Source organism: Pleurodeles waltl, chromosome 9 (assembly GCF_031143425.1).
Source record: "Pleurodeles waltl isolate 20211129_DDA chromosome 9, aPleWal1.hap1.20221129, whole genome shotgun sequence".
Classification (NCBI taxonomy): Eukaryota; Metazoa; Chordata; class Amphibia; order Caudata; family Salamandridae; genus Pleurodeles; species Pleurodeles waltl.
The window spans coordinates 711,436,663-711,451,331 of NC_090448.1; the positions used below are offsets into that span (position 1 = coordinate 711,436,663).

At 42.7% G+C, this 14,669-nt stretch overlaps 1 protein-coding gene across 1 annotated transcript in view; it reads right to left on the reverse strand.

Annotated features, from left to right (window-relative positions):
- Positions 1–4,487: 4,487 nt before the first annotated feature.
- The window catches only part of LOC138259872 (guanine nucleotide-binding protein G(T) subunit gamma-T1-like), a 222,614-nt gene continuing 212,432 nt past the window's right edge, over positions 4,488–14,669 (reverse strand). The window contains exon 3 of the mRNA XM_069207821.1: positions 4,488–5,080. Within this exon, the coding sequence (XP_069063922.1) occupies positions 4,955–5,080 (126 nt within the window). The 3' untranslated portion in view covers positions 4,488–4,954. The remainder of the gene's footprint in view (positions 5,081–14,669) is intronic.

Consider the following 14,669-nt stretch of genomic DNA (forward strand, 5'->3'; position numbering starts at 1 on the left):
ATGAATCCGATAACCATTTTAAGTTATTATATAAGCTTTTTATCACACTGTGCTTGTGTTTTTAATGACTTGACAGTGCCTAAATTTGCCTATATGATTGTGCCGGTAGTAGGCTCTCTTTGTCAAAGTATGCTATCTAAATTATCAAGAAACTGTATCACTATGTAACATCAACATAGCACTTTAAATCTTTAAATCTTGGGTCGGATAGTTTGCATTTATCTTGATGATGGTATCACCTGGGGAATTTGAATCTGAAACCACCTCATATTGTTTTAAGAGCTTTTAAATATTTGTATTATTCTAACATTATGAAGCAGACGTTTTAGAAACCTTGGTATCTAAATGTTAAGTTATGTATTGGGAATAATGGTGGACTATATTAGGCCATGGCCTATGACTGTTTTTTTTTTTTATTGTTAGAATTTGAAGGTTTTAGAGAAGCTATTTTTATTCTAAACTTTATTTTAAGCCAGTGTGAAAGCATAATGAAACAAACGCACCTTCTTTGTACAATTTAATGTGTAACTTTTATGACCTATGGTCGAAATAAAGTACATGATGATGATGAATTTACAGGTATTTTGTTAAAGTTCTCATTCTTGTGTTGATACACGTACTTTCCACTTCCTTGTATTTATTTTCGGACAAACTTTTCTCTTTTTTTTTCTTTCTTTCATTCCTTATTATTCTTCACTTCAATACTCTTTTCTTTCTCTTATGATAAATTCCATTATAATTCTTTTTCGCAGTCATCTGTCTTATTTCAGCTTTAGTTAAGTAAATTGTTCTTCTAATTTGTTTCTTTATTTAACATTCGTAAAAGAGTTTCTCATATGTTTTGTATACTGGATTGAATTAACTGGTACTTGTAACATTTTAGAGGTGCTTTTTAGAACCTGAATAACGTTAATTAACTCAAAAACCCCAATGACAGTAAATAATGACCTTTCGTATGTCCACACCTAATTACCTATACTCAACATGCAATGTAATGGTGGATGCAATATTAATGTCATCCTATTTTGTAACGTTATACCCTTCAAGAAGATACGTTTGACCCTGCCAGAGTAAGGAACCACATAGCAAGCTAATTTAGGAATTACCTTGCTAAGCAGCTATGTATGTTTCTGATAAACACCAAAGTGATTTGTAGCCCAAACAATGCTGATAGTAAAGCAGCAAATAAAATGTCCATGTCTTTGCATTTCTTCCCTTTGGATTGCCATCTCTGTTGAACGACTGTCATTCTCTCTTTTGGACAATTTTATTGTCAAACGCTGAAATATTTAATATTGTAACTGTATGGTAGACTATGTAATGTAATCTAAGGTGGATTTGTAGAGTGCTGCTTGTCACCTGTCAGGGTATCCAGGAGCGGAGTAGGTAAGTGTAGGCATGTGGTGAGCATGGGCTTGAGTACAGGCAGTCTCAATGGTCCTGCAAGAAGACTCATTAAAATGCTAGGTCTTTAACTTCTTGCAGAATTCAAGAAATGTGTAAGGAGGGCCTGATGTGTTGGAGGACGTTGTTGCAGGACTTGGCAGCTTGGTAGGTGAATGATGAACCGCCTGTTCTGCTTCTATGGATTCGGGGTGTGTGTGAGTAATGCTGAGTGAAGCTGTCTGGTGGTTGGTGGAAGTGAAACCCGATGACTGAGGTATGTGGACCCTGTGTCGTGTAGTGACTTGAATGTATGTGTCAGAAGTTTGAACCGGCAGGGTTTCTAGATGGGAGCCAGTGGAGCTCTCTGAGGAGTGGTGTGGGTTTGATGCGGGAGGTCAAGTCTGGCAGCAGTGTTTTGGATGGTTTGACACCTGTGAAGGGGATGGGTTTGGATGCTGTCGAAATGTGCGCTGCCGTAGTCCAATCCGCTTGTGATAAGGGCCTGCGTGATGGTACGTCTGGCATCCAGTGGGAGTCACTCAAGATTTTATGTAACATGTGGAAGATGTGGAAGCTTGGGTAGATGACGGCACTGACCTGGGACTTCATGCTGAGGTTGGTTTCCAGCATCAGCTGGGGTGGGTCCGCAATCAGCAGGCTGCAAGGTTTACTCCCAAGGGGAGGTACCATTTCCAAAAATCAGCACTTCAGTTTTGCCGGTTTTGAGCTTGAGGCAGTTTAATTTTATCCAACTGGTCATGCTGGTCATGCATTGTTTGAGGTTTGTCTTGGTGGTGACAGAATCACCTGAAAAGGAAAAAATGAGATGGGTGTTGTCGGTGTTTGAGATGATGTTGATTCAGTGGGATCAGCTGATGCTTGCCAGAGGAGTCATGTATGTGTTGAAAAGTGTGCGGCTGAGTGATGATTCCTATGGGACTCTGCATATGAGGTCCTTAGGGTCTGATGTGAATGTTGAGAGCTTGGCTCATTGTGCTCTTCTGGAGAGGAAGGAAGCTATCCACTCAAGTGCTGATCCTTGTATTCCTGCTGTGTGTAGTCAGGTGATGAGTGTGTGGAGGGTTAGTGTTGAAAGCGGCAGAGACGTAGAGGATGATTAGAGCAGCAGTCTGTCCAAGGACGAGGATGGTGTTTATGTCATCTGTGGCACAGATAAGGGCTATGGTTCTTTCAGAATCCTGATTGTGAGTCATCCAGGAGTTTATGGCATTCTAGGTGGTCCAAGACTTCTGTGTTAATGGTCTTCTTGATATTTTTTGCATACAGGGAAACAGATGTTTCTTTTTTAATGTAAAGTAATATTGGCGCTGCGGTCAACCCCCTACATGTAGTCAACCCCACGCTGTGCACGACCTTTGGCCCTGTGAGGTAGTGGTTGGATCACAAGGCCTGGTCTGCAGCCAGCCCCTGTGGCCAACCAAGCAAAAGGCAGCCAGCCCCATGCTGCAGAGGGCCTTCAGTCATGCACGACCAGCCCCCACATGCAGCCAACCCCACTCTGAACAGGGGATTCAGCCATCCAAGGTGGGGGGAGGGATTTGAGCCTTTGCTACATGGCGTGTAATGGGCCTTTGGGCCCCGGGCACCCCATCCTCTGGGGCAAAATACAATTAAACAGGGGGTGGGTATGCGGCCCTGCGGCCCAAGGGAGCTCCCCAAATGGTACAGGACCGAGCACTACCTCCCACTTGGAGGGTGCCGCTATTTATGCTGCTGCCTCTGGATGGAAGCAATATTTTGATCTGTTTTTCTGCCTGCATCAGCGCGGGAAGGGAAACAGATCACAAGTCTGTTCCCGGCTGGCACAAGCATTTTTAAAGCTCCTGTCTGCTGGGAGCACACTTTATGTTGCTCCCGTTTGGCGGGAGCTTTAAAAATGCTCCCACCAGATGGGAGCAAACACAAGTTTCCCTGCCTTTGCGGGCAGGGAAACTGCTGTGTCCCGGGGTGGGCTGCCCGGAACACAACAAGTGAGCCGGTCCCGGGAGATGGGTCACCTGGACCATTAAAGTCCAGGGAGGGGGGCTGCAAAGCCTCTCTCCCTTTTAATTGAGTAATGGCATTGGAGACGGGGTCCCTAGGGCTTTTTAAAGGCTCAGGATGTTGGCCCCTTCCCTTTCAAATATACTTTGGTCCATGGGGAACAAGGTCCATAGGGCCGAATACTGCTCAGGGAAGGGGGCTGCGAGCCCCCTCCTCTAATTAATTAAATTGAGCCCTGGGATTGGGTCCCCGGGGCTGAAAACCGCTGAAGGAGGAGGCTGCACACCTGCCTCCACTTAAAAATACTTTGGGCCTTGGGGAATGGGGTCTCTGGGGCCAAAAACGGCCTGGGGAGGGGGCTGCATGTCCCATCCCTTTATAAAATACTTTGGGCCCCAGTAGACGGAGTCCCCAGGAACTTATGTCTTTTTGTTTTTTTTTACCTTTTTTAAGGACTCTGCACGGAGTCCTGAATCCAAGGATGGCTGCCACTACTACCTGGTTGAGGTGGTGGCAGCCAATCAAATCTAAGTTTGAGATGTGTCAGCTCCACAGATCCCCTACAGCAATAAATATACAATTTTTTAAACCTTAATTTCTCTAAAACTACTGAACGGATTTACAACAAAACACAAAAAGCTCTCTTTCTGGAAAATATCTACCTTTCTGGCAAATGTGGTTTGAATCTGCGTAGCATTTTGGGCTGTAGCTGTGTCTAAATTCTTGTGGAAAAATGAAGGGGGAAAATGCATTTTGAAACCCTACCGCTTTCTGGGTTCCCGCTTGACGGATCACCCTGAAACTTACCATGTGCAAACTAGTAAATAAAGAGCACATTTCTGGAAAGATTCGTCACACAAGGCAAAAGTTATTAGCAACCCAAAAATATATTTCCTATGGAAACACGGTCCTAACTGTAACTACCCAGTGGCAACCGCTGCTGGGTAATATCGATATATGCAGGTGCAGAGACAAGTGCCAGTGATGGCTGGAACCTTCAATCAAAACTTGCTCCTGGAGTAATTTTGGTAAACCTTACACACCATATGCCAACAAAACAAAGCAATGAACTGGCATCAAAAAGATTTGCACATAGATAAAACTTAGGTACGTTTATTGCAAGTCATACAATCATGTTAAGAGCAGCAGAAAGATTTTAAGTAATGAGACAGATACTGATTTTAAGTAATTGACTGGAAAAATTTAAAAATAATTCAGTCCATAAAATGACTTAGGTTTAAAGGTAATTTAGAGGCTCCATTTCTCTCATTTAACTAAAGAATAAAGAAGGTAATAAATATTCAAGGCAGCATCAGGCAACTAAAATAGAAATGTATGAACACAAACATGCAACTGTCATTAAAAAACACAAAACACTAAAGCCTAACAAAGAATACAGTGAATAGGTTACCTTCGTTATATGACACATATGAGCAAGGATTTTCATAGCATTACCTTTCAGTGTAGTACAATGCTTTATGTAACCTATACAAGGGTTTCATAAGAGCTTGGGTACATATTACTTTTCAATTGAAATGTAACAGATTTCCATCCCAAAAACAGTTTATGCAACAACGCAGCTTCCTTTCTCTTTAAACGGATTTCTGTCCTCGGGAACACCCTTCACGAGAGGATCCTCTCCAGACCTTCCTTCAATGTAAAGCGTTATTTCTTCACACATCTTAGAAACCTTAGAGAGAAAAGTCGATGGAATTCGTTATTTTTCTCTTCAGTCACATTTTATTGGCTGGTTACAAATCACAACTTTCAGAATGCACACTTTCAGTTCTTATAATAAGCCATCAGTGCCCCATATCTTAACTCAATCGTTCCCACCTTTCCATACCAAGGGAAGACCATTATGTGTAAGAGACAGATTGGTGATCTCGTTTGCTCCTCCCGTGTGGTGCCGAACCATCCCAATCCCTGCTTACTAAAACGATAATACGTTTATACACTGATCGTCAGTCCAAATAAATAGAAACCCCGCCCCACCCCCAACGAGGAAGGAAACTATGATTATAATAGCACAGTTTTATATTTTACTTCTGACCATATTTACCGAAAGTGTTACTCGTTTTAACATCCTGCGAATGAGGAAACACAAAGTCTGCTATGACTGGTGCTGAACACGACCAATTCCCTAAAACGGACATTTACTTTCTAATCGTGTGCTAAGTACATAATCATTGATTGAACTGCAAAGAAAACCATCATTAGAATAGGTAAAACGGCAAATTTAAATAGAAGTTTAAAACACATTTAATCTTTGAGAAGATGTATCGATGTGACATCATAGTATTTATTATCTACCATGTAGGCTACAATAATAGTAGTAATAATAATAACAGGGACAGGGACACTTTTACTGTCTGGGATAGGCAAACCTAATACTTGGCAGCTTTTTGGTACCCAACACATACAACAGCCAAGGGAGTACAGTAAACCTCGGCTTCTTTAATAAATGTTTCATGATTGATTTTTCCATTTCAATTGCCAGGTTCATGCTTATCTAAAACATCTTTTGTTTCTCTGGTGTTTGGTACAAGAAGTCACCTCTGTGTTGCAACATCCTAATCAGGAGGAAAGACAGTTTGCAAGTGCATATTCACCAACACCATAGGGGCTATACAGCAGTGCCGGATTACCAAGTAGGCACAGAAGGCACTGGTCTATGGGCCCCACTGCTTTTAGGGGCCCTGCGACAAATAATATCAGTTTGATCTTGAAAGAAAATTACAATCAAGCTTTCTTAAATTGTTCCCAAAAGATAGAAAAAAAAGAATCAACTCGAAGAAACGAAAACTTTACATTACAGACTAGAGAAAATACTGTATTAATGTAGTGTATTCATTAACAACTTAAAGTACATAAACCATAGACATCCGATTCCCATTAACAGTTTGCCTCTTAAAAGCTTATCTTCAGTCAGCTGTCATTCAGTGCAAACTATGTAGGTGTAAAGTTGAGCTTTTTGTAATAAAATTGGTTTAATAAAATTGTTGGTTGGTAAAATTAAAATTTTATTAGGAGATAATTTGCGAGGGCCCCCCAAAATTTTGACTGCTTAGGGGCCTCTACAGGGTTTAATATGGCACAGCAATACAGTATCAAAGAGCTTCAGTCAGTAGCAGCATACTTTTTCTTGACACATTCATGGGTTGAGCAATATTTCACCACTTACAAGAACCAACATTTAGTGATAATAAAAACATCCAACCTGTAACACAATAATATTGGACAGCCTGTCACTGTGGCAGCTGATTATAAGGATTTTAGGGCCACATGTACAAAGCATTTTTGCAGTTGGAAAATGGCTGATCGGGCCATTTCTGACAGTAAAATTGTTTTTAGGTATGTACAAAACAAAAATTGCGATACGGTAACACACTCCCAAATTGCAATTTGTGTTTGCTATTGGGTATTAAGAAGGACGTGTTTAGGGCGCCCTTTCCGAATACTGAATCTGAATGGGATGTATGAATCCTTTAGGACACAATTATGGTTGCAAAATATTCCTATATTCCCGACTCCATGAAAGAGGTGGCAACCCATCTGCAAATGGGAAAGGGTGCCCAAGGGAAGTCCTTACCCTTTGAGAATGGAAAACAAATATTTTGTAAGAGCAGGCATTGGGTAAAAAATGAAACTGCAAAATTTCATTTTTTCTTTTTAAACACATCACGTTTTCCTTTAAATAAAACGGGCTGCATTAAAAAAAAAAAAGATTGTGTTATTAAAAAGCAGTCACAGACATAGTGGTCTACTGACCTCAGCAGTCCACCATCCCTGTGATGGCTGCGTTTCCACTGGGTCACAACCTGTGACCTACCTCATTAATATGCATGAGATAGTTCTATTTGCAACCCGCTAGGAATCGCCAGTGAAACTCAAAAGTTTCATACATTAGGAATACTGATTTCCTAATTGAGCTTCAGAAATAATCGCAATTAGGAAATTGGTATCCCTAATGTTGGCACATCTGGTCCTTAGCTTATTTAAATGAATGAAATATATTAAATAAAGGTCTCCCAATTGGAAGCTTTGCTTACCTCATAATCTAGGTTGTAATACTTTTTATCGAACTCACTGAAAATAAAATCCATTAGGTTTCAAAGTACTATACACAAAAAAGCTGCCTTGATAATTATGAGCCACGTGTACAAAGGTAATCGTTTTCGATTTTAAAATACCAAATTTTTGCGATTCGCTATTTGGTAACTGCAAACACTGACACATTTTGCGATTCCCAGTGGGTCAAAAATAGACCTACCTCATGAATATTAATGAGGTAGTTCTCTGTTTTCGACCCATTGGGAATCAATACAATCACAGAGATGGTGGCCAGCTGGGGTCCGCAGACCACCACATCTGTGATAGCTTTTCAATAAAGAAATCTTTTTTTTTTTTAACGCATCCCATTTCGAGATGCATTTAAAAAAAAAAGGCTTCTTTTCATTTTTCAAGAGCAGGCAGTGGTCCATGGGACCACTGCCTGCTCCTAAAAAGGTTTTACAAAAATTCACAAAGGCAAAGAGGTCCCATTTGCAAATGGGTTACCACCTACCTTAAGCAGGTGATAAAATTAGAATATTTTTCAACTGCATTTTGGTTGCAAGACATTCATACATACCACTGTGATTAGGTACTAGGAAGGGATGCCCTAAACACACTCCTTCCTAATACTGAATCGCAAACTCAATTTGTGATTCAGTAAGAGGTCACAGAATAGCAAATATGACTTTGCACATATGAAAAAGCCTTTTTACTTACTCAAACGGGCCGATTCTGAGAATTAGCCTGTTTGTGAACACAAAAAGCCTTTTTACATGTGCCCTATGTTCTTAGACACAAAATAAAACAAGCATTGGCAAAGCCAATAGATCTTGCCCTTATGACCTATTGGCTTTGCCAATAGGTTTTAGCCACTCTGCACAGTAAATAAAAAAAAAAGACCAATTTTTGTTGGCGAGCACACCACGCATGTGCGTGCCTACAAAATTATGTAGGCACTTATATTCTTTTAAGTTGCCAATCCGAGCTGGATCGGTAACTAACAATAAAATAAAATAAAACACACAATAGTGTTTTCTTTTTTTTCAAAAAGCGGGCAGGTGGGGAGTGGATGCAACATTGGGGGAGTGTGGGGAGAAGCAGTCGGGCAACAGAGAGCAACACAGAGTGCGGGGGGAGATGCGCACATTGGAGATATCTTGAAATCACATGCACTCCCATGAGGGGCTTCACAAAAAAAGAAAAAAAAGCATTGACAAAGCCAATAGGTCTCGCCAATGCAAGAGCTATTAGCTTTGCCAAGGTGTTGTAATCATGTTGTACACCAGCATGGCTTAAGGTCTGTGGCATAGACAAGAGTTGCCAGGAGTAGCGTGTCGTAGCATAGAGTGGCAAAAGGTGGCACAGAGTGTTGTAGAGTGGAGTGTTGTAGAATGGAGTGTCATGGAATGGGGTGTTGTACAGTGGAGTGTCATAAAATCGTGGAATGCAGTGACATAGATTAGAGTGGTAGAGAGTAGACTAGAGTGGCCTAAAGTTCAGGGCGCAGACTGTTGTAGTGCAGAGTAAAGTGGCATAGAGTATACTGGTTTAGAGTACAGTTTTGTCGACTAAAGTGGCATAGAGTGGATTGGAGTACTGCAGAGTAGAATGCAGTGGTGTAGAGTTGAGTGTTGCAGAGGGCAGTGGTGTAGAGTAATGCAGAGTAGAATGGCATAAAGTGCAGTAGAGTAGAGTGCACTGGAGTAGAGTGGCATACAGTACAGTGTTGTAAAGTACAGTGCAGTAGTGTAGAGTCCAGTGGTGAAGAGTAGAATGTCATAGAGTGCAGTGGTGAACAGTAGCATGGCACAGAGCACAGTGGCGTAGTGTAAAGTGATGTAGAGTAGAGTGGCAGAGTACAGTGGTTGAGAGTAGAACCAAATAGTGTAGAGTTCAGTGACATTGAGTCTAATGGTGTAGTGTAGAAAAAAAGTGCACTGGTATAGAGTAGAGTGCTCCAGAGTAAAGTATAGTGGCACAGAGTGTATTTTTGAAGTGTAGAGTGGCACAGAGTGCAGTGGCACAAACTACAGCAGCGTAGAGTGCAGTGGTGTAAAGCACAGTGGTGCAGAGTAAAATGCAGTGGCCTAGAGTGGTGCAGAGCAGAGTGTCATAGAGTGCGGTGTTGTAGAGTTGAGTAGAGTAGAGTGCCGTAGAGTGGCATAGAGTAGAGTGGTGCAGAGTAGAATGCAGTGGTGTAGAATGGAGTGCTGCAGAGTGTAGTGGATAAGAATTCAATGGCATAGAGTGACGTAAAGTAGAGTGGTGCAGGCTAGTGTGCAGTGGAGTAGAGTGCCAGCATGCAGAGGTGTAGAGCAAAAATGACGTAGAGTGAATTGGCATGGTGCAGAGAAAAGTGGCATAGAGTGCAGTGGTGCAGAGTAGAACAGAGTGGCATAGAGTGCACAGAAGCAGAGTGCAATGGTTTAGAGTAGAGTGGTGTAAAGTACTGTAGCATATAGTGATGCAGAGAAGAGTATATTGGCATGGAGTGCAGCGGTGCAAAGTAGATTGGTGTAGAATGCAGGGGTGTAGACTGCAGTAGCACAGAGTACAGTGATGCAGAGTAGTGTGGCATAGAGTGCAGTGGGTACAGTGGAGTAGACTGCAGTGGCAGAGTGGATTATTTTCAGAGTAGAGTGAGGTGGTGCGGTGCAGGATAGAGTTCAGTGGCACAGAGTGGTGTAAAGTACAGTGTTGCAGAGTAGATTAGACTGGCATTGAGTCTAGTGACATGGATTGATACAGGGTAGAGATTTGCCATAGAGTTCACTGGCGTAGTGCATTGGCACAAAGTGCAGTGGCATAGATTTCAGTGTTGCAGAGCAGTGTGTCTTGGAGTGGCACAGAGTAGAATGGTGCAGAGTAAAGTGGAGTGGCATAGACTCGAGTGGTTCAGAGTACAGCGGAGTGGCCTAGATTGGGATGGAGTGTAGTACAGTAGCGAAGAGTCCAGTGGTGAGTGGCATAGAGTGCATTGGCATAAAGTAGATTGGTGCACAATGTAATAGAGAGGCGTAGAATGGATTGGGGTAGAGTGTAGTGGTATAGAGTAGTGTGCAGTGGCATTGAGTGGTGTAGAGCGGAGTGGCAAGAAGTGGAGTATGCATGGTATGGCAGCACATTGCTATTGCAGTCAACACATTTTCTATTGAAATGACCCGTACATTTGTACAGACATACCGTTTTCCTGAGAAAAGTATGCAGGACATACATAATAATGAGTGGAAATGTCATTACCTAGTGTATTTTGACCTTCCCTAACAAATTTTGCATAATTCTTGTGTTGTTTACTTACCTTTTACTACTGAGATTGTTTTACTGATATATTAACCTATTTTTACATGCCTGTGTTCAGTGGCATTTTGACACTCCTTTCCTCACCAAAAACGGCCATTTTCCAACCTCCTGCTTGTTCCAACTAGAGCTGTCATTTTGGGAGGCGGTCTAGTCTTTCTTGCCTGTAGCTCAGGCCCACTATAAAGGGCTTGATAAAGCGAGCACGCAGCGGGCGCGCTACTGGCGCGCCAAAGGCAAGCCCATCTGCGCCCGTCTGAGACCAGGGACCAGGAATGCTACCCAGGGCTCTCCTGAAAGCTTAGTCTACTCAGCTTCTCAACTGTTAGCTATCAGGAAGGACACTTCTCACCTCTGTAAACACTCTTTAAATCCTGACTCCCCTATTATACATTGCAATGTGTGTCACTGGTCTCTCTTTTCTCATCTCCCATTCTAGCAGTGAAACAGCTTTGGTGGAGGTTGCCAAATCCTTCTACTCAACTGTCGTTCCCTGCCTGCGCATAAACTCCATATTTTCTCACTATTAATTGATCGTGCTCCGGAGGCGTTATTTCTAACAGAAACCTGGCTACCCGAGGACTCTGGTCCCGATATAGCTGTGGCTCCTCCCCATGATTATCATTGTGGTAGCGGGTTTGGTGATAATAAGGACTAGGATGCTTGGGTGAGTGAGAATCAGTGACTTTATTTAAAGTTCTTTAAGGATATGTGATTTGTTCAAGAATATATGGGTGGTGTGCTCTTCATAATAGAATGTCTCTTCTCTCTCTCTTTTCCAGGTCCCCTCTTGACTGGCAGAGATGTTCTTCTCGGGCTCCCAGACGCACCGGAAATAAGAGGAATGGAGATAAGGGTAAGTCGGGATGGTATAGAGGTAGAAGTCTTATTAATAGTACAGAAGAGAGGGAGAGGGACACACAGAGAGAGAGAGAGAGAGAGAGAGAGAGAGAGAGAGAGAGAGAAAGAGAGAGAGAGAGACCCCTTTGGAAAGTGTGTTGAGTTTTGAAAACAGCAGGTGCAGAAACAATCACCTCTTAGTGTCCTCTTATAACTAGATTTCTGTCTCTGAGTGCTCTTTAAGTCTGGCTGAGTAGAGTTCTTTGGTTCTGTAATTTTACTCTTTTTCTTAGGGCTGTCTTAGTTCTTCAGACTCTTCTTTCACCTTAATATTGTCCTCCTTCTCCCTGCCCTCTCCAGATTCCCCCTCCCGTCTCCCTGTACTATCCCTCCCCTCTCGTCTCCTGCCATCACCCTCCCCTTTCTGATAGAATTTGTCCTTTAGGAAGGACGGTACCTTGGTTAGCCACGTCCCTCCTGGGACGTGGCGGAGTTCGCGTCCTTTGGCTCTCCTCCCGGCCCGAGGTTGGCTGTTTGTCTCCAGGGTATCCTCGCTGTTCCCGTTTCTTCTAAGCTCTTTCGTTCCTTCGTCCCCTTTTCTTTTGTCTCCGTCAGCGTTTCCTCCTTGTTCTGCGCCGCGTGCGCAAAGTCCGTCTTCCTTTTCAATTCCGTTGGTAACCCGGATATCCGTGTTCCCTAGGCGTTTACCGGCGTCACCGTTGCCATGATATCTAGGCATGGCGTCGTCTCCGCAGCAGAATCGGGACACCGTTCCCGATTCTGGGACGCCAGGAGCCGGGATATCTGATAGCCGGCTACAATCATATACACCGATTAGACAGACCTCACTCCAAAGGAGGTGGAATCGCAATCATTGTTAAAAATACTATAAATTGTACTACCCAAAATTTGTCTATTCCAGACTGTGAAAGTCTCTTTTTCTCGTTAACAATCAATCCTACCTTTACTTTCCCCAGAACATTAATTTATTGTCCTCCTGGTCCGGAGAGGAAATTTCTTCATGCTTTACCAGAACTAATATCAGACTTTGCCTGTAGGAACTCTAACTTCACCATTTTGGGTGATTTTAATATTCACGTTGATGATGAATATAACAATCTGGCAAACACTCTGTTGACGGATCTAGCAGCTTTAGATCTGCCACAGTTGATCCAAGGCCCCACTCAAATTAAAGGACACGCCATCGACTTGGTGTTTAGTAATTTGTCAAACCTTTCGGTTTTGCCTCTACTCCCTCTAGTTTGGACTGATCACTATCTAATTCCTCTTTCACTCCCTCCTACCCCTGCACCCCAACAGTCCTCATCTAGCACTACCACCCATTGCCCCTGATCTAGGTTAAGTCACAAAAACTGGATAGCTAGTTTAGAACTTCATTGTCTGTTCTCCACTACTAATGAGACTTGCTTGGCGTCAACATTGAATGAATGGATTTCCAACTCCGTGGACAATGTACTTCCGGCTAAGACCGTCCATAACATTCAACGTACCGAGAAGTCCTCTTGGTTTTCTCCCAAGATACAGCAACATAAAAAGATATGTAAACAGAAAGGAAATGGAGAAAAACCTATGACGATGACTCTAAACATGAATATAGGGCAGCAATTAGAGACTATCATGCGGAAATTAAAAATGCACATGGACTGTTCTATGCTGCCAATTCTCCTAAAGAAATCTGTAACATTTTTAAAGAATGAACTCAAGACCTTTCTCCTTGCAGCCCAATTCAAGCATCTTCGGAGCACAGTAACAATTTGGCAGCTTTCTTTCATTAAAAAGGTCTTGATATTCAACAAGGCTTTTCCCACCTCTCCGCACAAAGAAGCCACTATGGCATTTCAAGACGCTTCGAATATCACTTTCATAGCGTTTCAGCCTCTGACTGAGAACCTAGTTCTCGATCTCCTACACACTATTAAATCAGGCTCTCCCCTTGATCTGGCCCCACCGTCTATATTAATCCTCGGCGCGGACGTTATTGTGCCTGTTCTAACTAGAATTCTCAATAATTCTCTCACCTCTGGTAAGCTTCCACAAAACTGGAAGCATGTTGTCATCAAACCTTTATTATAAAAGCCCCGGCTTGATCCTAGGTCACTGAGCAATTATAGACCAATTGCCCTTCTGCCGATACAATCTAAAATTATCGAAAAACGTGTTAACAAACAAATTTCAGGCTTCCTCAAGGATTACAATCTTCTACATCACACTCAGAGGGGTTTTAGACCTTTGCATAGCACGGAATCTGCCCTGTTGGCAGTTACCGAGGACACCTGTCAACTCTTCGATTCAGGTGGCTATGCAGCAATTATCCTTTTGGATCTGAGTGCTGCATTCAAAACTGTAGATCATGATATTCTCCTTCAAAGAATCTCTCGGATGGGTTTTTCAGGGACCCCATTTCAGTGGCTCTCTGACTTCCTGAAGGACAGGACCTTTCAAGTCCCTGATCGATCTTTTTTTTCTAAACCTCTGCCACTCAGTTGTGGGGTGCCGCAGGGCTCCTCCCTGAGCCCTACTCTTTTTAACATTTATATGACCCCCCTGGCAAAAATTATTGAGCCACATGGACTATCTCTAGTATCTTATGCGGATGATACTCAGTTGGTCTGCTCCTTCTCTGCTAAGAATACCCAAGAACAGGCTACCTTATCTTCCTGTCTCTCAGATATCACCAGATGGATGATAGAGAGCAAGCTTAAGCTCAACGATGGGAAAACAGAAGTTATGATCGTCGGGAATCCTTCCTTACTTAGGTCCCCATCCTTAGCCATGATCTTGCCTAAGGATCCAACTCCACCTAAAGATTCCATAAAAAGTTTGGGCTTTTAGCTAGACCCGCACCTTACAATGGAATGCCATTCTAAGAAACTGGCAGCTACCTGTTTCGGTTTTCTAAGAACCCTTAGGAAAATCTTTACATTACTTCAATTTTTAGCCAAAAGACTTCTTACTCAGCCTCTGATACTTTCACGTCTCGATTATGGGAACGTACTGCACCTGAGCTCTCCTTCGCATGTTCTAAAGAGACTTCAGGTGGTGCAGAACGCTGCTGCTCGCCTACT